This window comes from Leptodactylus fuscus, chromosome 5 (assembly GCF_031893055.1).
Source record: "Leptodactylus fuscus isolate aLepFus1 chromosome 5, aLepFus1.hap2, whole genome shotgun sequence".
NCBI lineage: Eukaryota > Metazoa > Chordata > Amphibia > Anura > Leptodactylidae > Leptodactylus > Leptodactylus fuscus.
In genome coordinates, this window is record NC_134269.1 from 30,863,372 (window position 1) to 30,885,598 (window position 22,227).

The 22,227-nt window shown below is 42.9% G+C and overlaps 1 protein-coding gene across 4 annotated transcripts in view; it reads left to right on the top strand.

The window, feature by feature from the left end:
- The first annotated feature begins 4,125 nt into the window (after window positions 1-4,125).
- DDHD2 (DDHD domain containing 2) overlaps window positions 4,126-22,227 on the top strand; it is a 36,675-nt gene continuing 18,573 nt past the window's right edge. Inside the window, exons 1-2 of one of the 4 annotated variants that reach the window (XM_075272834.1) lie at window positions 4,135-4,178; window positions 17,685-18,065. In XM_075272834.1, the coding sequence (XP_075128935.1) occupies window positions 17,709-18,065 (357 nt within the window). In that variant the 5' untranslated portion in view covers window positions 4,135-4,178; window positions 17,685-17,708. Of the gene's footprint in view, window positions 4,179-7,161; window positions 7,262-17,375; window positions 17,540-17,684; window positions 18,066-22,227 lie in introns of those variants that run through there. The other 3 variants (XM_075272835.1, XM_075272833.1, XM_075272836.1) reach the window with 3 other exon arrangements.

The following is a 22,227-nucleotide window of genomic DNA, read 5'->3' on the forward strand; positions in this document are numbered from 1 at the left end:
CCTTCTGTGCCCGGCTGTGTGCCAAACTGCAGTTTATGCCACATGTATGACACTGGTGTACCCGGGATAACGGATGTAATGTCATATGTGGGTATAAACTGATATTAGGGCACAGCCGGACACAGAAGGGAAGAAGAGTTATTGGGTTTTTGGAGCACAGACAGTTTGGTTTTTGGATGCCATGACACTTTTGCAGAGACCCTAAACTTGCCCCTACAAAATAGGGTTTACAGTTACCTCCAGGTCTCTCCAAAATTAACATGGCCCCCAGAAAGTGCCTCTAAATCTGTACCCCAAAAGCTAAAAAGTGCAGTGCTCCTTCCCTTCTGTGCCCTGCTGTGTGCCCAAGCAGCAGTGTACACCCACATATATAATTTTTAGCGCTCTTTCCATTCTGAGCCCCACCATGTCCCCATACAGAAGATTATGGCCACATATGGGGTATTGCCGTGTTTAGGAGAAATTTTGTAACAAACTGTGGGGGGCTTTTAATTCTTTAGTGTTAGAGTTAAGTCCTCCATCTTTGTATTTTGTCAGCCATCTTGTACTCTTTCACATATAAACTGTATAAGTATGTATTTTTCTGCTTAAGTCAAGGAGGCCCTTTGTTAGACTTTAAGGAATGTGATAATGAACGTTAATGCATAGGTTGCTAATCATTATCTCTCAAGGGCCTCATTTTGAGAAGATGCAGCTGACTTTGTATATCTCTTACCTCCTTTACATGATGTATGGACACATAACCAACAAAAGTATTAATCTTATGGTATCTGGGCACTCTGTCATATTTTATGGTATATGAAGGTCACTTAGAGTGTGTATAGACACAGAGTCTATGAAGCATGTCATCTTATCTCTTTTTCCATGATATATACATATAGACATAGTCTGGGATGTTAGCTCACACATAAGTATTTTGAATCCTTCTTTGTTTCATGGGAAAGTCCATCCCAGTGTGGAAAGCTATAATGAGATGCAGACTATAATGAGCCTCAGCCAATAGTCATGTGCCAGGCTTGTCGTATATCTCTATGACCAATCATGTTGTACTGATTAGAATAGCCAAGCCAGCTTTTTGTCTGTAATGTATTTAAACTACCTTTTTCTTACAATAAAATTAGAACTCTTTTGATACACCACCATCTTGTGTCTCAAGTCAGTTCTCCAGGCCTAAAAGAAGATGGCTGCAGTCCATCTAGGCCTGTTAATTAATTATCTAATTAGGACCTCTACAACATACGGAGGGATCCATATGTCCCTATCATTAGCTACTTGCAAAATTAAAAATATGGCACTAAATGGACGATTCATTGGAAAAAAAAGTAATTTTTCATTTTTATGTCCCATTGTTAATAAAATCTGTGAAACAGCTGTGAGGCCAAAATGCTCACTCTACCCCTAGATAAATTCTATGAGGGGTGTAGTTTCCAAAATGGAGTCACTTTTAGGGGGTTTCCACTATATTGATATATTTAGGGGCTCTGCAAATGCGACATGGCACCTGAAAAATATTCCAGCAAAATCTGCCCTTCAAAAGCCAAATAGCGCTCTTTCCATTCTGAGCCTCGCCATGTACCCATACAGCAGATTATGGCCACATATGGGGTATTGCCGTGTTCAGGAGAAATTGTGTAACAAACTTTACAAGCTTTTTCTCCTTTATCCTCTTGTGAAAATGAAAAATTTGGGGCTAAATTGACAGTTTATTGGAAAAAAAGTAATTTTTCATTTTCATGCCCCAATGTTAATAAAATCTGTGAAACAGCTGTAGGGTCAAAATGCTCACTCTACCCTTTCATATGTTCTGTGGGGGGTGTAGATTCCAAAATGGGGTCACTTTTAGGGGGTTTCCACTGTATTGGTACTCTAGGGGCTCTGCAAATGCGACATGGCACCTAAAAATTATTCCAGCAAAATCTGCCATCCAAAAGCCAAATAGCGCTCCTTCCATTCCAAGCCCCACCATGTTCCCATACAGCAGATTATGGCCACATATGGGGTATTGCCGTGTTCAGGAGAATTTGTTTAACACATTGTAGGGGGCTTTTACTCCTTTATCCCCTTGTGAAAATGAAAACTTTGGGGATAAAGTGACATTTTAGTAATTTTTCATTTACACATTCCAATGTTAGTAAAATCTGTGAAACAACTGTAGGGTCTAAATGCTGACTACACCCCTTGATGAATTCTGTAAGGGGTGTAGATTCTAAAATGGGGTCACTTTTGGGGAGTTTCCATTGTTTTGGTACTCTAGGGGCTCTGCAAATGAGACATGGCGCCTGAAAATTATTACAGCAAAATCTGCTGTTCACACACCCAGTGTCGCTCCTTCCCTTCCATGCAGTGCCGTGTGCCCAAAAATCAGTTTACACCCACATGTGGGGTATTTCTGTGTACGGGAGAAATTGCATAACAAACTGCCAGATGCATTTTCTCCTTTAACCCTTTGTGAATGTGTTAATTTTAGGTCTAAATGAATGTATTAGTGAAAAAAATTAAATGTCTTAATTTTCACCTCCACAATATTTTTATTCTTATGAAATCCTTCAAGAGTTAACAAACATCCCAAATACTGTTTTGAATAATTTGAGGGGTGTAGTTTTGAAAATGGGGTGATTTATGGGGGTTTCTATTATACAGGCCTTTATAATTCCTTACAGAACTGAAGTCGTCCCTAAAAAATTGGTTTGGGGAATTTTCTTGTAAATCTAGAAAATTGCTGTCACACTTATAAGCCTTGTAACGTCCAAAATAAATTAAAAGACAATCAAAAGATGATGCCAATATAAAGCAGAGATATGGGAGATAATATTTATTTATGTGTTTGGATGGTATGACTATCTGCCTGAAAAGCAGAGAATTTCACATTTTGAAAATTGCAATTTCTTCCAAATTTCCATCAAATTTCCTAGTTTTTTTTTATAAGTAAATACAAAAATATTGATTAGTGTTTACCACTAACATGAAGTATAATGTGTTACGAGAAAACAGTCTCAAAATCACTTGTGTAAGTTAAAGCATCTCAAAGTTATTGCCATTTAAAGTGACACATGTCAGTTTTGAAAAAAAAGGCCCGGTCCTTAATGTACTTCTGAGCCTGGTCCTTAACCGGTTAAACTGGGGCACCAGGACTTAATACTGAGAGGTAATTGAAGAGGAACATTATAATGTGGGGCTTATACGGTAATTTTAGGTGGACTGTAAGAGGATTATTCTGAATGGGAGCGCATAGAAAAATGGATGCAAGTGGGCAGAGTCAACGTACAAGTGGGTGGAGCTAAATCTGCTGCCCCTCCTTCTATCCTTTGAGAGGTGGGGGGTGTTATTATACAGTACCAGCAAAATTAACTTTGCATCATCTCATTCACACATTGGGGCGGACTTGCTGCATTTACGGAAAACCAAACATTCATTTTACCTGAAAACACTGCGGTTTTCTCATAGACTTATATGTGGTGGGGAAGGTAAAAATGGAAAACACCACTTTCCACTGCGATTTGCCTCGCGGCGGTTTTTAGCTTCGTTTCGCTACGTCTAGCCTTGGCCTAATTCAAGTTTTTGATATTTTATTCAGCCTTTCATGAATGTTTCTGAAAAAGCTGTGTGACAACCAATATGGCCGTCATTATCGTTCCCACATTGGTTGTCACCCAGCTTTTCAGAGACCTGAATGAAAATAGATATCTTGTAACTATAATTATATATTGTAACCTCTTCCTTGGCCATAGCATTATTGCCCACATTCAGGAAGCCTTACACCAGGGGTAGGGAACGTACGGCTCTCCAGCTGTTGCAAAACTACAACTCCCAGCATGCACACTTGCTCTGCTGTTCTTGGAACTCCCATGAAAGTGAATGGAGCATGCTGGGAGTTGTAGTTTCACAGCAGCTGGAGAGCCGAAGGTTCCCTACCCCTGCCTTACACGGACAGTGGCAGTCACTGAGGCTGCACCCAGCTCTCCTAGAAACATGAAGCTAGAAATACAAGCCCTCGGCGCTTTGTCAAGTATCGCGAGATTTCACCTCATCATCTAGCCCTCAGCACACGGCGAGAGCTCGGCTACAGATCACGTGATCCTTCCAGCGCAGACCCGGATCAAGGTAATTATCACGTGATCGCAGAGAAGGGGCGGGGGATAGAGGAAGAGGCTCTGGTTGAACATGGCGGCCTGCTAGTGGTAAGTGTATGTACTGTACCGTTATACCTGGACTGCGGCGGCACAGGGCGCCCTCTATGAGCCGGGGGAGGACAGTGTACCGGACATTTCACAAATGATACTAGCTGGGGAGAAGAGTGACCTGGAATCTATAGGGGATTATATAGGTCATGTACGGCAGTGTATAGAAGAGAAGTCATAGGGTGTATAGGAAAATGGAGACCTATAGGAATCCTCATGTCAAGGCTTCATATATATGTGGATGTATGGACATTATATATATATATATATATATATATATATATATATATATATATATGTGTGTGTATGAATGTGAATGAGTATATACACATATACACAGTGCATTGCAAATGTATTCAACCCTCAAAAACCATTGGACATTAAGTTTTTAAACTCAGTTTCACCATTTGTTTTGTTTTTAAGGGAAATTTAGAGAAAAAAAAGTGACTTGCATAAGTATTCAACCCCTATTGTATGATAAACTCCAGATTTGGGGTCTGTGTAACCGCTTCATTCCCAGATCAGCCCCTCTTTCGACCACCATCTTGGCGCTGTACAGTATAATCCTGTGAGTTCCTGCACTACGGCTACATGATGACGCGGGTATATGGCTCATAGATCCCAGCCTGCTCCTGTGTTCATGGCTACTTACCTGTGCATTGAGGCCGGCTTTCTATAGTCTGCCAGCCCCCATAGCATAGGTAGTTACTAGAGATGAGCGAACACTGTTCGGATCATCCGACCCGAACAGCACGCTCCCATAGAAATGAATGGAAGCACCTGTGACACCGGCCGGCCGCCGGCAAAGTGTACATGCCAGGTGCTTCCATTCATTTCTATGGGTGCGTGCTGTTCGGATCGGCTGATCATCGCTCATCTCTAGTAGTTACATGTAAAAACGGGAGAGGGGGGTGGAGCAACCTGGATCAGTGACCTGGGGTCAGAACCAGCCCAGACCCTCCGGTCCAGCTTCAGCTCTATTCTTTAACGCCATGGATAACCCCTGTAAGGCTGAGGTCCCATGTTACTTTTTTTGTTGCAGACTTTGGTGCAGTTTTTTGATCCAAAGCCAGGAGTGGATTGAGTAGAAGGCAGAAGTGTAAGAACTTCCCAGATATTTCTCATTCCTGTTCTAGCAATTCTTGGCTTTGGCTCAAAAAACCACAACAAAATCTGCAACAAAAAAAGCTGCATCTACATAACGTGGGGCCCCGGCCTAAAGGGGTATTCTGGTAACAACAAATTGCATCCAATCAAAGGATCGGACCAATCACAAGAACTGAGTAACTTGTTGACTGCTGGGACCCGCACCGGTCATGATAATTGGTTTGTTTTGCACCTTGGTGCAGTAGGTCAGAAATGCTGGAGGTAGTTGACTACAGGAAACCTTGAATCTCTGACAGTTTTCATTGAAATTATGGCACGGCTGGCACGTTTCTGACTTGCTCCTTCATTTTCCATGGGGTGCAAAATAAACCAGTTATCATGATCTGTGCGGGTCTCGGCAGTCAACAAGAAGTTAACGTCTGTTGGATTAGGTATTAGCTTCTTGTTGCTGAAGTATCCCATTAAAGGGGCTTACCCATAATTAAAGCAGTGCGCTGACGTAGTGGTGGCCACATGTGGCAACCATTGGTCACACAGTTATTTAGTATGATCATAAAGACATTGCTTGTACATCCAGACAGTGTTATGGGCTCTTTTGGCTACTGCTGGTGATCGCAAGAACGTGGTCTGTAGAGATGAGCGAGTACTGTTCGGATCAGCCGATCTGAACAGCACGCACCATAGAAATGAATGGATGCACCTGGTACTTCCGCTTTGACGGCGGCCGGCCGCTTAACTCCCTGCGTGCCAGCTACGTCCATTCATTTCTATGCGAGCGTGCTGTTCGGATCGGTTGATCCGAACAGTACTCTCTCATCTCTAGTGGTCTGCTATTCCCCTATGTGAACAGACTAGTGGTGGCCACCATTCACATCGATAGGTCTGTCAGAAGTCCCGTAGAATGGAATAGAACAGTGGCTGAGCATGCCCACTACTTCTCTATTTACGATGGGCACTTGGGCCCCCATTCTTGTGATCTCTGGGGTCCACTGATCAGACTTTTATTTGCCATCCTATGGATAGAAGACTTGCGTTATTAGTGGGACTTCCCCTTTAAACACCTGCAAAAAAATGTGCTGCCCAAAAAGCACCTCACCAAGCTGATATGCAGCTACTGTGTGCGGCTTCACCCCAAATACATTGATGACATATTGTTTGCCTATACCAGAAATGTCTGCCCATGGCGGCGTCTATTGATCGCTGATAGGAAGGCAGTATCTTTCGTCTGTGTAAACGCGGAGCATCCGCAGCAGAGGGGTTGAATACTTATGCATACAGCACTGTCATCATGTGTAATTACCAGCAGGAACAATTGGTGTCATTGTTATCAACAGCAAACATTTGTTGTTTTGTTTTTTTTTTGGTGTTGAATAATTTTGCAAAGCACGACATAAGATCTGCACCGCAAATGTAATTGTGGTCATTTCCCAATACTCCAAAGTGCCAGGATCTGTGCTATAAATATACATCCTTGAGTCGTCCTCCTCTGTCTGCTTGTCACGAGATCCATCCAGCTGTCTCCTATGACAGCACCACTGACCTGGTCTTCGTCCACAGCTCAAGGGTTGTCACTCAGCTTCCCTGAAGTCCTTAGATCTGCATCTTCTCCAATATTCCCAATGGGTCACTGAACCCAGTTAGGTAGCGATACCTCCCCTGCTCCGAATTTGGATTATGGGTCTAGGTTGTACCATTGCTGTCCTATCTGGATAACCCCTTTTGTGCTGACTGTAGGGGTCCCTGGTACTTGACATTTTGGCTTTTGGCTGGAGGGACCGCACGGTCATGCCAAAGTCTGAGCAAGGGATTGTATTTGCTTTGAATCTCCTTCCCAGCTCATAGAGATGGACCCCGAGTGCAGAGGCTCTTGATAGGACAGTCCCTATAATGGTGGGACAGATTGTTGTCACTCAGCTTTCCCAGAAACAGATATTGATTACCCAGCTTTGCTAGGAACTGTAGCCAGCCTCATTCAGGTAAGTAGGACAGGCTGTGTTTCCAAGGCACTGACTCTACAGGTGTATATAGATGGTGCAGATTAGACCATATGACAAACTGCATCAGAAAATGCTCCAACTAAATGTGCATGTGGGATTTCTGACTTGGTTTTTACAGCACTTTTTAGACTTCTCAATGAAGAAACAACCAGTTTAACAAGATCTGGACTGTATACAAAGGGTTAATTATTTACATTCGTGGTGGGGAACTTACTGCATACTTTATTACTGCTTACAAGATAGGGGATAAGTTGCAGATTGTTGGGGACGCTACCTATCCTGAGGATGGGCATGCTTGGCGCCCCGGTCTGAATGGAGTAGTGGTCAGGCCGAGGCACTGCTCCTAGTGCGGTCTGTGGCAGTCTCATATATAATGAATAGAGTGTCTTTATGACCTTAGTCTTACTGGGGTGCGAGATATCCCAGCGTTCAGACTCTCCACCAATCTGCAAAATCCCATTAGCAGAAGATCCTGAGGCCAAGAAGGAGCACAAGCGCAGTTATCTCTAAAAAATGTCCACTGATGGGAGCTTTGAGTCCAAATCTGAAAAGTTGGGAAACCACTATCTTGGTGGGTTTTAATAATACTGATGGGGGACAAGAAGAAGATTTGTTACAAGGGAGGCAAATATGAGGTTGGGATTGGGAGGGCGGATAGGTTGGACTTTAACCCATTAAAGGGGCTCTATCATTGGGAAAAGTCATTTTTAGATAAACACATCCTTTAGAAATGCTATTCCACACGTATCTTTAGTATGTAAATTGCCTCAGCGGTTTTTGAACAAGTCCGTTTTTATTCATATGCTAATTAGACTGGTGCACCATACATTGTGCACCCTCTTTGCCGTTATTTCCTATGGGTGTATACAGCACAGGCTGATGATGATGATGATGACTCAGCTTCCTGTTTGCACACACATAGAAGATAATAGTAGGGATGAGTGCTGCTGGGAACTTCCTGTGCTGGCTGGAAGCTCATTAGCATATGAATAAAAACCACTGAGGCAATCTACATCCTAAAGGTAGGTGTGGAATAGCATTTCTAAAGCCTATGCAAGGGTGTGCTTATCGAAAAATGACTTTTCCCAATGATAGAGCCCCTTTAATCTTAACATCTTGGGGATATCTGGTGTTCTAGGTGTCTTATAGCCGCCTGTCCATAGAATTCACTTGTCTGTCTACTTCAGTCCTATGTCTGTGGCTACTTGTTAAGTCTTTACGTAGAATGACCTTCTCATTGTCATCCTCGACATATATTGTGCCTTCTCTATCATTTCTTGCCCATATTTCGGTTCTGTTTCCATTCTTCAGCACTCAAAAAAACCTTCATAAAGAAGGCCTAAGGGCAGCCGGAATATCCCCCCATGTAAGCGCTAGTGTCTTCATAAGGTCCTGGAAGCGGATCCACATGCCTCTAAATGGTATTAAATGCGGTTTCCATTGTTTAGAAATGTATGGTGGTTGGCACCTTTCTTAAATAATGGGGTTATGGATGCAACCCGTGACTGGAGTGATGGCTGTGCATGTCTCTTCATTGACTTCTGTGGGAGTTCTGAGAATGGCCAAATACGAGTGCCCAGCTGTTTTTGGAAGTCTGACAGAAGTGAATAGAGAGTGTTGCTAATTTCCAGCCACTTCTCTGTACATAGTAGGTAGGGACACCTATTAGACAGCAATTCCATATGCAGTGCCATAAATATTGGGGCTGAACATATACCTCAAAAAGGTGTTGTCCAATACCCCATATTGATGGCCTATCCATAGGATAGGGAACTAAGCTGCAATGGCACTGGACAGCCACTACACAGCATATGGAGCTGTCTGCTTCCAGCTCCTTCCATTGATATAGTCAGACCCCCATCACTCTCTTATTCATGACCAATACTGAGGATACTCTTGGTCAACCACCTTTTAGTTTACGTTAAAAGGGTATTTATATTGCATAAAGTGATGGCAAATAACTTTGGGTTATCAGTTGACGTTCAACCTCTGGGACCCCCACCCACCCTGGGAATGATGGGGCTGCGACTCCAACTTAGCTTGCTTCCTCTTCACTATTTATCCCTGCACGGTGGTGCCCCAGCCACCTGCAAGGACCTGTAGCTAGTCTAGCCACGTGGCTGCTGTATCTGCAAGGACCTGTAGCTAGCCTAGCCACATGGCTGCTGTACCTGCATTGGCCTGTAGCTAGCCTAGCCACATGGCTGCTGTACCTGCAAGGACCTGTAGCTAGCCTAGCCACATGGCTGCTGTACCTGTAAGGACCTGTAGCTAGCCTAGCCACATGGCTGCTGTACCTGTAAGGACCTGTAGCTAGCCTAGTCTCATGGCTGCTGTACCTGCAAGGACCTGTAGCTAGCCTAGCCACATGGCTGCTGTACCTGTAAGGACCTGTAGCTAGCCTAGTCTCATGGCTGCTGTACCTGCAAGGACCTGTAGCTAGCCTAGCCACATGGCTGCTGTGTAAGGGAGGCCTCACTACCTAGAGGTTATACCTTTGCAGATCATATAGTAATGGCTTTCCCTAGTGATCTGTCATCACTTTATAAGATGGAAATCCATCTATGGTGATACAGGGCCAGCCCTGCTGCTACTAGTAATGCGATGACATGTAAACTTCTGCATCACTTATAACATAGCTTGATCCTTTTCTTCTTCTGCTCGTAGTGACGCCCCCAAGTGGCTGCTATCACTGTTCTCTGGCTTCTCCATACCACTGTGTACTTGTAGTTCGCTTGTCTAGATGTCTTGGGTTTCTGGATCTGTCCAGTAACAGTTTCCCATGACATAGCTGCGCTCCTGCTTATGTTGCATGCACCGCCTAACCTCTATACAGTGGGGCAAAAAAGTATTTAGTCAGTCACCAATAGTGCAAGTTCCACCACTTAAAAAGATGAGAGGCGTCTGTAATTTACATCATAGGTAGACCTCAACTATGAGAGACAAAATGAGAAAACAAATCCAGAAAATCACATTGTCTGATTTTGTAAGAATTTATTTGCAAATTATGGTGGAAAATAAGTATTTGGTCAGTAACAAAATTTCATCTCAATACTTTGTTAAATATCCTTTGTTGGCAATGACAGAGGTCAAACGTTTTCTGTAAGTCTTCACAAGGTTGGCACACACTGTTGTTGGTATGTTGGCCCATTCCTCCATGCAGATCTCCTCTAGAGCAGTGATGTTTTGGGGCTGTCGCTTGGCAACATGGACTTTCAACTCCCTCCAAAGGTTTTCTATGGGGTTGAGATCTGGAGACTGGCTCGGCCACTCCAGGACCTTGAAATGCTTCTTACAAAGCCACTCCTTCGTTGCCCTGGCGGTGTGCTTTGGATCATTGTCATGTTGAAAGACCCAGCCACATTTCATCTTCAATGCCCTTGCTGATGGAAGGAGGTTTGCACTCAAAATCTCACGATACATGGCCCCATTCATTCTTTCATGTACCCGGATCAGTCGTCCTGGCCCCTTTGCAGAGAAACTGCCCCAAAGCATGATGTTTCCACCCCCATGCTTTACAGTAGGTATGGTGTTTGATGGATGCAACTCAGTATTCTTTTTCCTCCAAACACGAAAAGTTGTGTTTCTACCAAACAGTTCCAGTTTGGTTTCATCAGACCATAGGACATTCTCCCAGTACTCTTCTGGATCATCCAAATGCTCTCTAGCAAACTTCAGACGGGCCCGGACATGTACTGGCTTAAGCAGTGGGACACGTCTGGCACTGCAGGATCTGAGTCCCTGGCGGCGTAGTGTGTTACTGATGGTAGGCTTTGTAATATTGGTTCCAGCTCTCTGCAGTTCATTCACTAGGTCCCCCCGCGTGGTTCTGGGATTTTTGCTCACCGTTCTTGTGATCATTTTGACCCCACGGGGTGAGATTTTGCGTGGAGCCCCAGATCGAGGGAGATTATCAGTGGTCTTGTATGTCTTCCATTTTCTAATTATTGCTCTCACAGTTGATTTCTTCAATCCAAGCTGGTTGCCTATTGCAGATTCAGTCTTCCCAGCCTGGTGCAGGGCTACAATTTTGTTCCTGGTGTCCTTTGACAGCTCTTTGGTCTTCACCATAGTGGAATTTGGAGTCTGACTGTTTGAGGGTGTGCACAGGTGTCTTTTTATAGTGATAACAAGTTTAAACAGGTGCCATTACTACAGGTAATGAGTGGAGGAAAGAGGAGACTCTTAACCCCTTCCTGACATTCGCCGTAATAGTACGGCGCTGCTGGGAAGGGCTTCCCGCAAACCGCCGTACTATTACTGCGGATGCATGGTGCGCACACAGAAACTGTGTGCGCACCATGCACAGCGGGTGTCAGCCGTAATACACGGCTGACAATGCCCCGTAACACCCGCGGTCGGAACCGGGTCCGATTGCGGGTGTTAACCCCTGAGATGCCGGTGATCAACATGACCACTGGCACCTCCGGGGTTACAATGTCATATGGTGCCGATCGGCACCCTCCGCGCCGGTTTCGGGGGGTGCCGGTGTTCGTAGGGGGCAGCCCGGGGTCTGATCAGTGACCCCGGGTCTGCCCCTTCACTTACCCCGTCCTCGCGCCTGGCCGATCCTGCCGTAAATGAAGCTGTCAGCCTGTGCGTCTACACAGGCTGACAGCTTCCTATACAATGCAATACACGTGTAACACGTGTATTGCAATGTATGTGTAGTGAAGCAGTGATCAGCCGATCATTGCTTCAATCCCCCATGGGGACAGAAAAAAAAAGTGAAAAAAAAAGTCAAAATAAAAAAGTTTAAATAAGTTTAAAATAAATTATAAATAAATAAAGCCCCAAAAATCCCTTTTTCCCCATATAAAATGTTTTATGTAAAATAAAGAAAAATAGAAAAAAACATTACATATTTGGTATCGCCGCGTCCGTAATAACCTGAACAATAAAATTAAAACATTATTTAACCCGAACGGCGAATGTCGTAAAAAAAAAACGTAGAAAACCGCACAAAATAATGATTATTCACCACCTTTCCCTTACAAAATGTTCAATAAAAAGTAATCAAATGGTCAGATGAAAACCAAAATGGTACCAATAAAAAGAAGAGGTCTTCCTGCAAAAAATAAGCCCTCAACCAGCTCTGTCTAGCGAAAAATAAAAACGTTATGCCGTTCAGAAGATGGCGATGCAAAAACAATAGATTTTTTTCCCTGAATTGAATTCTATTCTGCACAAATAGCAACGCATTAAAAAAATCATATAAATGAGGTATCGCCGTAACCGTAGAGACCCGCAGAATAAAGGTAACATGTTACTTATAGTGTACGCTGCACCGGAAAAAAAAAAATGCTAAAAAGCAATGCCAGAATTGATGTTTCCTTTTACATCCCACCCAGAAAGAGTTAATAAAATGTAGTCAATAAGTTACAGGCCCCAAAATGGTGGCATTGAGAAGCACATCTAATACCGCAAACACCAAGCCCTCATATGGCCACATTGCCAGAAAATAAAAATCTACCTTGTACAATGTGAAGACAAAAACCCCAAAAGTCGCCAAATCATTAGGACATAAGTGGCTGCGACTAGAAGGAAATGTGTAAGCGGTGCGAGCGTTTTCAGGGGACTCCCCATATTTAGAGCTTATGAGGGATAATACACCAGTGCTGATCCCCCAGAATGCTCCTCTTCCCCGTCCGTGTCATAGATGCTAGTGGGAAAATAGAATGGGATTTGGTGTGCCCAATTTACTCCGCACAGCTTACACATTCACTTTGGGGTTACTAATGCTCACTACATCACTTGATAAATTCTTTGAGGGGTGCGGTTTTCAAAATCGGGTTTCTAGAGGTTTCCACTGTTTTGACTCCTCAAGGGCTTTGTAAATGCGACATGGTTCCTGAAACTGATCACAGCCAGATCTGCCCTCTAAAAGCTCTTTGGCGCGCCTTCCCTCCTGCGTCTCGCGGTGCGTCCATATATTAGTTTACACCCACAAGTGGGGTACTATGGTAATCGGGAGAACTTGCCTAACAAATTGTGGGATGCGTTTTCTCCTTTAACCCCTTGTGAATGTGCAAATTCTAGGGCTAAACGAAAATATTAGTAAAATAAATTCAAATTTGAAAATTTCACCTCCATTTTGTATTAATTCCTGTTAAGCACTTATAGGGTTAAATTACTAGGTATATGTTGTTTTGGCTTATTTAAGGGGTGCAGTTTTGAAAATGGGGTGATTTATGGGGGGCTTTAATACAAGGGTCTTTCAAAACACTTTCATAACTGGATTAGGCCCTTTAAAAAATGGGTTTTGGAAATTTCTTGAAAATTTTGAATATTGTTGTTTCACTTGTAAATCTTATAATGTCCGTAAAAATTAAAAGGGTGACTAAAGTTTGATGCCGACATAAAGCAGAGATCTGGGACATGAGATTTATGATATAATTTTGGCGGTCTGACTATCTGTATGTAATGTACATCATTTCAAACTTTATAAAATGTATATTTTTCAAAATTTCCACCAAATTTCCAATTTTTTTATAATTAAACACAAAACATATCAACCAAAATTTACCACTAACGTGAAGTACAATGTGTTACGAAAAAACAATCTCAAAATCACTTTGGTAGGTTAAAGCGTTCCAAAGTTATTGCCACATAAAGTGACACATGTCCGTTTTGAAAAATCGAGCTTGGTCAGGAAGTCAAAAAGTGTCATCGGCGGGAAGGGGTTAAAGAAGAAGTTACAGGTCTGTGAGAGCCAGAAATCTTGATTGCTTGTAGGTGACCAAATACTTATTTTCCATAATTTGCAAATAAATTCTTACAAAATCAGACAATGTGATTTTCTGGATTTGTTTTCTCATTTTGTCTCTCATAGTTGAGGACTACCTATGATGTAAATTACAGACGCCTCTCATCTTTTTAAGTGGTGGAACTTGCACTATTGGTGACTGACTAAATACTTTTTTGCCCCACTGTATATGGAAACCGCTTGCTGCTAACTTCTAGCACTGATTTCTACATTAGAAGACTAGGTCACGTGACTTCTGAACGAAATCCCATTCTCATACGTTGCAGGTGAGCCATAGCACGTGAATGACCTGAGTTTATAAATCAATTTATACGAGCGTCCTGGCAATATGCCATAAAACAATGGAAATACCGCTCAATTTAGGTAAAAATTGTCCTACTAACTGTCATCAGAAGGAACCGGAAGATCCTACATTTGTATGTACTATGGTGCACAGTCTCAAATTTATAGGTAAACTTGACACTTTGACAGCACTGGTTTCTTCAAAATAAAAGTTTTACGGGAAACTTTTGGACTTTCCTAGAGCTTTTTTGTTTTTCCTCATTTCCTACAATCCTTGGTTCACCGGTCAGGTTTGCCACATGGGTAGTCATCGCGTAGCAATACCTCCTGGCCATGGATTTGCCTTATAGGATTTGGCTGTGCTCCACGCTACTACTATGTGTGAACCCAGTCCTACGTATAAGGCTGGAACATGATTGCATCCATAAGGTTAGATAGTATGACGTCCTGTGGCCATCACAAAATAGCAAATTTAACCCATGCCAGATAATGTGAGCATCATAACTCGTCTTTGAAGCAATGATCTGGTCTGATGGAAGACATCATATGGGTGGTAAGAATTCGCACAAGGAGGCACTACGAGAAGAAGACACATCAGTGGAGGCAGTGTGATGTTCTGACAATGTTCTGGTCCTGGCTGATACGTACCACTTGCCTATTCATTGTGGCCCCCATTTTATAGTAGTGAGTCTGCCGCACTGAAAAGATTCTCCAAGAATGCTTTGAAGAACGTGACGAACTGTTCAAGTTGTTGACATGGCCTCCAGATTCCCTAGATTTCAGTTTGAACAATCCTCTGGGAGATGTCTTGAAAAATGAAGCCACGGAGGCTCTGCATTGAAACTTACAAAGATCTGCTGGTAACGTCTTGGTGCCAGATCCTGCAAGACGCCTTCAGACGATTTGTGGAGTTCCTGCCTTGATGAGTAAGGGTTGTTTTGGTGGCACCTACACCATATAGGCAGGCGGCTGTAGTTATGACTGAGCAGGGGGTGTCTAAATACATTTCAGTTTATTAAAGGGGTTGTCCACTTTTTTTTTAGAATCCTCCACTGATAAGCAGATCACAGGTTGTCCCTCTGATGAATTTCCCTCTATATTACTCTAATATAGAGGCCTGGTGTTTTCCATTACCAGACTTTTTTGACAGAAGAAACCATTCATGTGTGGGGTTGCTTCTCAGCCAAGGGAATCGGCTCTCTCACAGTCTTGCCTAAAAACACAGCCATGAATAAAGAATGGTACCAGAATGTCCTCCAAGATCAACTTCTCCCAACTGTCCAAGAGCAGTTTGGCGATCAACAATGCCTTTTCCAGCATGATGGAGCACCTTGCCATAAAGCAAAGCTGATAACTAAATGGCTCAGGGAACAAAACATAGAGATTTTGGGTCCATGGCCTGGAAACTCCCCAGATCTTAATCCCATTGAGAACTTGTGGTCAATCATCAAGAGACGGGTGGACAGACAAAAACCTACAAATTCTGACAAAATGCAAGCATTGATTGTGCAAGAATGGACTGCTATCAGTCAGGATTTGGTCCAGAAGTTGATTGAGAGCATGCCAGGGAGAATTGCAGAGGTCCTGAAGAAGAAGGGTCAACACCGCAAATATTGCAACGCTGCATTAACTCATTCTAACTGTCAATATAAGCTTTTGTTACTCATAATATGATTGCGATTCTATTTCTGTATGTGATAAAAACATCTGACAAACACACATAAAAACCAGAGGGCAGCAGATCATGTGACAATAGAAGATTTGTGTCATTCTTAAAACTTTTGGCCATGACTGTAATGTATCCTGGAGCAGAGCCTAAGACACTGCCCGTTATTCTAATATTAGCAGGTCCAAAAGTTTCCCATTGGGATTGTGTACGGGCAGCCATGATGACTATGCTTTACTCTTTTATTGTAGTGGATCAGTACTTTGGAATTTTCCTGTACCCTTCTCCTGCTTTGAGCTGCCTCTTCCGCTTACATTATTAGGTTTAGGTCTATTTTCGGAAACTGCCGGATGAATGTTCGGTATCACAGTTTTCTTCAAAGTCAAGTTCAGCAGCATTAAGAAGTTTTCGTTTAGTGTAGTCCCGGAACATACCTTTTTGAGGTTTCTTGTGCACTCATTTGACTTTTTTTTTTTTTTTTTTTCCTTGAAGAAAGCTCAGTAACATCACAACATGATCAAAATTTGCCACGTAGTCTCTTAACCCTACACATATAGGACCTTATAGATCAAGCAGTGTATGGATGGCTTGTTTGTATAACCAAGAGGACTTTTTAGACAGCTGTTTGTCGTTGGCAGTCCATGACACATTCTATGTCCACGATGTCCATTTCTTTACCCATTTTTGACTTGCCATGTACATGCTCTTTCTCTCAGGCCTTTGTCTTGCTTAATACAGGAGGAAGGATGCTCGATGTGGATCTTAGGTGGTGTCCCCACCAAATGTGAAACATCTCCCCATATAGGGTTGGTTTTAGCCTATAACTGTTCCCTGAGAGAAATTGTATATTGGGTGTTTGTTAACCATTTTTGCACTATGTTGAATGCTCTTCATCATTCAGTGTTGTGTTCCCGACATGTCCAGCAGTAGTGCTCTTATGAGTGGGTTTTGTAGGGCTTTGACCCATTGGAAACTCTTTGCCTAAGGAACATGAGATTATGAAATCATTGGCCTTTCTAGTAGATTGGGGTGGCAACTGAATACCAATCTGGATGACTACACCAAAGATAGAAACTACCAACCTCCATACACTCGTTTTGAGTGGGTCATATTGAGCCAAAACATCTTATTACACATTGGCTTCAATATCTGAGTAGGTATGGGTACCTTAAATGGAAGAGAGTCGATTCTCTTTTTTTTCACCCAAAGGGTGAGGTGAAATGGTTTTGTTTAAAGGGGTTGTCCAGCTCCATAAATATCTTTTAATAAAGGGCTGCCAATGGTATAAAATAGCAAAAGAAGAAATACTCACCTTATCGTTCCCTTGCCGATCTTGTGCCGATGCTTCACTGGTTCTCTGGGCAATCTCCCTTTACCAGGTTCCAAAAACATTTGACTGCTGTAGCGGTGACTTGTTGACTCATTGAGGTCAACGCTTTGGAAAACAATTGTCTGCCGTGGTCATGTGTCAACACATCCTTAGAGTTGGGTGAACAGAGACCAGCTGAAGACCTTGGAAGCGTCGGCACAGGCGGTGCTTATGGTAAGATGCTTATTACTCTTTGTTATTTTACATCATGATAGCCATTTCCAAAAATTTCATGGGGTTGGAAACCTCCTTTAAGAAGGTTGCTAGATCAGTAGATTAGTCCCCATTGTTGTGTAATATAAGTTTGTTTAACTTGTAGATCAGTTCCCTCGGTTATGCTTCCATGGTGGTCAACAAAAGCAACATGAAGACCAAGCAGCTCTCTCAAGATGTGCGGGAAAGAGTTGTAGCACTCCACAATGCTGGAGAAGGGTATAAAAAAATTTCCAAAGCACTTTCTCTCCACGTAAGCACAGTGCGCAATATCATTACAAAATGGAAGACCCACCACACTACCGAGACTCTTCCCAGATCAGGTCGCCCTCCTAAGCTGTGCAGCCAAGTACGCAGGAAGTTAGTTGAGGATGTCACTCTGGAGCCAATGACGACCTTGAAAGACCTTCAGAATTCTGCTTCTAGGATGGGAGTCCATGTTCACACATCAACAATATGTCGTTCCTTACACAAAGGCCGGACTTACGTGGGTTACTTTTTCTTTCCCCTTTTTTAAATTTCTTTGAACCTCTCAGCCTTGTATTTCTGTTTTTTTTTCTTCAATGTTCTATACATTGCTTCTGTATTTCTTGAAGCTCTCCTTCTTGCTACGTGGAGATGAGGCAGGGCTGTGGAGACGGTAGGCCAAACCACCAACTCTGCCACAATAGCAACACGTGGATGACGGCCAGGGTCAATCAGATGTAGTAAAGCTCCTCTAATTTGTTAAAAAGCCAGTGTTTGACTCCTATGGAAGTAAATATGTAACAATCTATACCTCTAATTATTATATAATATAAATAATTTAATTTAGCATTTTATATTTCAAAGCTGGAGTCGGAGTCAGTAACTTTATTCTTTTCCTGACTCCAACTCCACTGATCTGGTGATAACATGACTATATATATATATATATATATATATATATATATATATATATATATATGGCCCGATTCATATCTGCATTCAGGGAGTCCACTTAGTGACCCCCCCAACGGAAACCTAGCCGCATAAAAAAATGGTTACCTAAAGAAACCCGCAGACCCAATATACTATAATGGGGTCCATGTGGTTTCCGCATAAAAAATGCAGAGAGAAAAGTGCCGCTTGTGGGACTTTTCTCTCCACATATTTCATGTGGATAGGGGAACAGAATGGCCCGAATGCAATTGTGAGCCAGGCCTTAGACAAACGTTGGGGAAAATGGACAATTTCGACAATAACGAGAATTTGCGAGTAAACATTACCCGCGATAGATGGTTTTAGCTGAATGATGTCTCACCGTTATTGCATGGAAAGGTTTGAAATTTTTGTTCGAAAGATCTTTTCTTCTTAAAAAGTATCTGCCCTTGAAACAACACTCTCAAAAAGATTGTCCTTCCTTCTCTTGGTTAAAAAAAAAATGTGAAGAGGAACCATTTAGGCTTTCACCAACTTCAGTTCTTTAAATTCTTTGTTGGGCACGGCTGTGATTCCAGCACAGTTGGAATTATTTCTCTAGCCCCCACCATTGCTGAGCAGTCGGTGCATTTTGTTTTGTATCTGATATGCTATTTAAAGAGGACCTTTCATGGTTTGGGGCACAGGCAGTTCTATATACTGCTGGAAAGCTGACAGTGCGCTGAATTCATCACACTGTCGGCTTTCCCGATCTGTGCCCCGGGTAAAGAGCTTTCGGTGCCGGTACTGTAACTCATTACAATCAGAAGGGCGTTCCTTACACTCGGTCAGGTATGTCCTTCTCCACAGAAGCGCCTATAGTGCTGCACAGTGTGAGCAGGGAGGAACGCCCCCTCCCCTCCTGATAATACTCATCTATGGACCAGCACTGTGAGCAGAGGGAGGGGGCGTTCCTCCCCGCTCACACTGTACAGCGCGATAGGCGCTGCTTTGAAGAAGGACGTTCGTGACTGACTATCAGGAACGCCCTTCTGACTGTAAAGAGCTACAGTATCGGGACTGAAAGCTCTTCACCCGGGGCACAGATCAGGAAAGCCGACAGTGTGCTGAATTCAGCGCACAGTTGGCCTTTCCAGCAGTATATAGAACTGCCTGTGCTGTATATAGAACAGCTCTGTACTTTCAGGAGGGCGGTGTTAGGCAGGAGCAGGCAAGGGGTGTGATTCTGAGCTCCAATCAGAGACCGCTGGTGTCAGATCTCAGAATCACACCTCTTACATGCTGACAGTATAAAGCCTAAACTGCAGATGAGGCACCAAAACTAACAACTGTTACTCAGGAATGGTGAGGACTAGAGGAAAATCCAACTATGCTGGAATCAGTGGAGCAGAGCCTACAACTGGAGGTGGTGAGAGGTCCTCTGTAAAGTGACAATATAAAATATGTATGACAGTTGTTCACCAGACAATCATTCTATTAGCAGATGTTCAGTGATCAGCCTACTGCTAGTGAATGTGTATTGGCACTATTATATAGAAAAAAAATATTCGCCACATTGTAAAAGACATGTTGGAAGCTTTCATGCATCGTGTTTTTTTAACTTTTATAACGGATTAAAAGTCGTGCATTCATGACTTCTTTTTTGACTTTAGGAGAGTAAACATGACCGAAGACGGCATCCATTGTGTTTTTTACATTATAGTCAAGGGGAATAGATGTATACGGTTGGGGCTCTGTCTGTGTCCATTATTTTACCACCTGCAGTGTCCGTTGCTGTCATCCTATGACGAGAGCAAATGGTCTGTAATAACAGTAGTGTGAATGTAGCATAAAACGCGCAGAAATGACAAGCATTCTTAGTTTAGATAGAGGTCACCATTTCTTTGGAGGACCCAACGTGTCCGTTAGAGATGAGCGAGTAGTATTCGATTGATTACCTCCCCGCCTTAGGTTTCCGTGTAAGCGGCCGAACACCAGCGGCTTAACCCCTTGGTGTTTGGCCGCTTACACGGAGACCTATGGCGGGGAGGTATTCGATCGAATACTACTCGCTCATCTCTAGTGTCCATGTATTACACAGACTGCCTCTTGATTTAGAGTCATACAATGCTTTACGTCCCCTGTAGTGTTGTCACATAGGCATTGACCTCATGCACACGACCAAGCATGCAAGGGGAGTGGGTGCCGATTTTCTGTTTTCCATATAAAGGTAGGCACTCGGATCTGACTTGGACTCAGAGTGCCTTTCGCGATATGTTAATTTCTATAGGGGGCTTCATTCTGATCTGATTTCATTGAGCAGGATAGGACCTGTTCTAAAATGAAAGGACCATTGGAAGCCTTCTTGGGTGGTGCATCTGGTTGTTTGCTTTAGGCCTTACTCTAGTTCCCCTGAAGATTACTTCTGATCTCTGGGGGCCTCCAGGATCATATATGTCAAATGTTTTTAAATGTTTTTGTCTCTATCTGTCACATGGAATATGTAACAGAGGCTCCTAATGGAACCACCAATGGAGATGTGAACCCAACCAGATAATGTTAGTTCAGGCAGGTGAGTAGATGTCTACAGCCTTTGGAAGTCTAATTTTGGAGATTGCTGGGAATACAAATAGCCTGTCGAAGACTGATGGAATTATTATTACACCTCTCACATTTCAGATTGTCCCTTACAATATAACCTGGATATGTTCTATACCATTAGGTGGACTTTGTGGTTTGGTGGACTCTTTACAGGCTTGTTGCCACCGCTATACATCATTACTAAATAACTGTACATATTAATGTTAATCGTGTGTGTATAACCCAACCCTAAACTCACTGTGAATAGAGAAGGACATGCAACCTCCTCCCCGTTCATTGTCTCCAATCCTACATCCAAGTGGACAATCATTCTCCACGTAGATACAAGTCACAGAGGTGGACTCGAATTTGTTAGATGTCTATTCCATATCCCATGCTTATGCCATAAAGGTCCAGGTTAGCAGTACACCTTTTAAAGGGTTATGCCACAAAGAATATTTACTCCCTATCCATTGGTGAGCCTCCGACCACTTCAGTGCGTTTGCTGAGGATAGCCAAGTGCTGAATTTTGGCCATTTCAAGCACTCCTTTCCAAGTGAATAGGAGCAGGGCTGTATCAATGTCCTCCAGAGGTTCTGCTGTATTCACAACAGGGGTAAAACACCAGCACCCTCTGTATCCTGTGAATAGAAGATAAATATTGGGTGTGGTATGAGCACTTTAAGCTTAAAGGGATTGTACAGGCAAAACATTTTAATAGGTGGGGATGTAAAAAAAAAAAAAAAATTTATACTCTCTGGTTACTCCCGGTGCTTCGGTGCCTGCCAGTCCATTGTTGTCTTCCATCCTTGTCCAATCAACAGCCTCCGCAAAGGACACATGACATCTTGGGCCTCTTCCTGAGGCTGCTGATTGGTCATAGCAATCTTGTCCCCGCCATGGCAAATCAGTAGAAGGGATCTAAGACGTCACAGCTGGCCAAGAACACACCGGAGAAGCAGGACTAGACCACACTGAAAAATTTGGCTTATACTCGCGTATATACGGTTTTCTACATCTCTGCTTGCTGTCATTTATTCTGCTTACTCTCAGCGGATAAAGATCAGTCCATGGTCATGACAGCAAGCAGAGATCTAGAAAACCACAAGGAATTAATACAGAAAGAATATTGGGAAATTGTACAACCTTTTTATTCTAAAAGCAATAACATTTATCGCTTAATATTCATC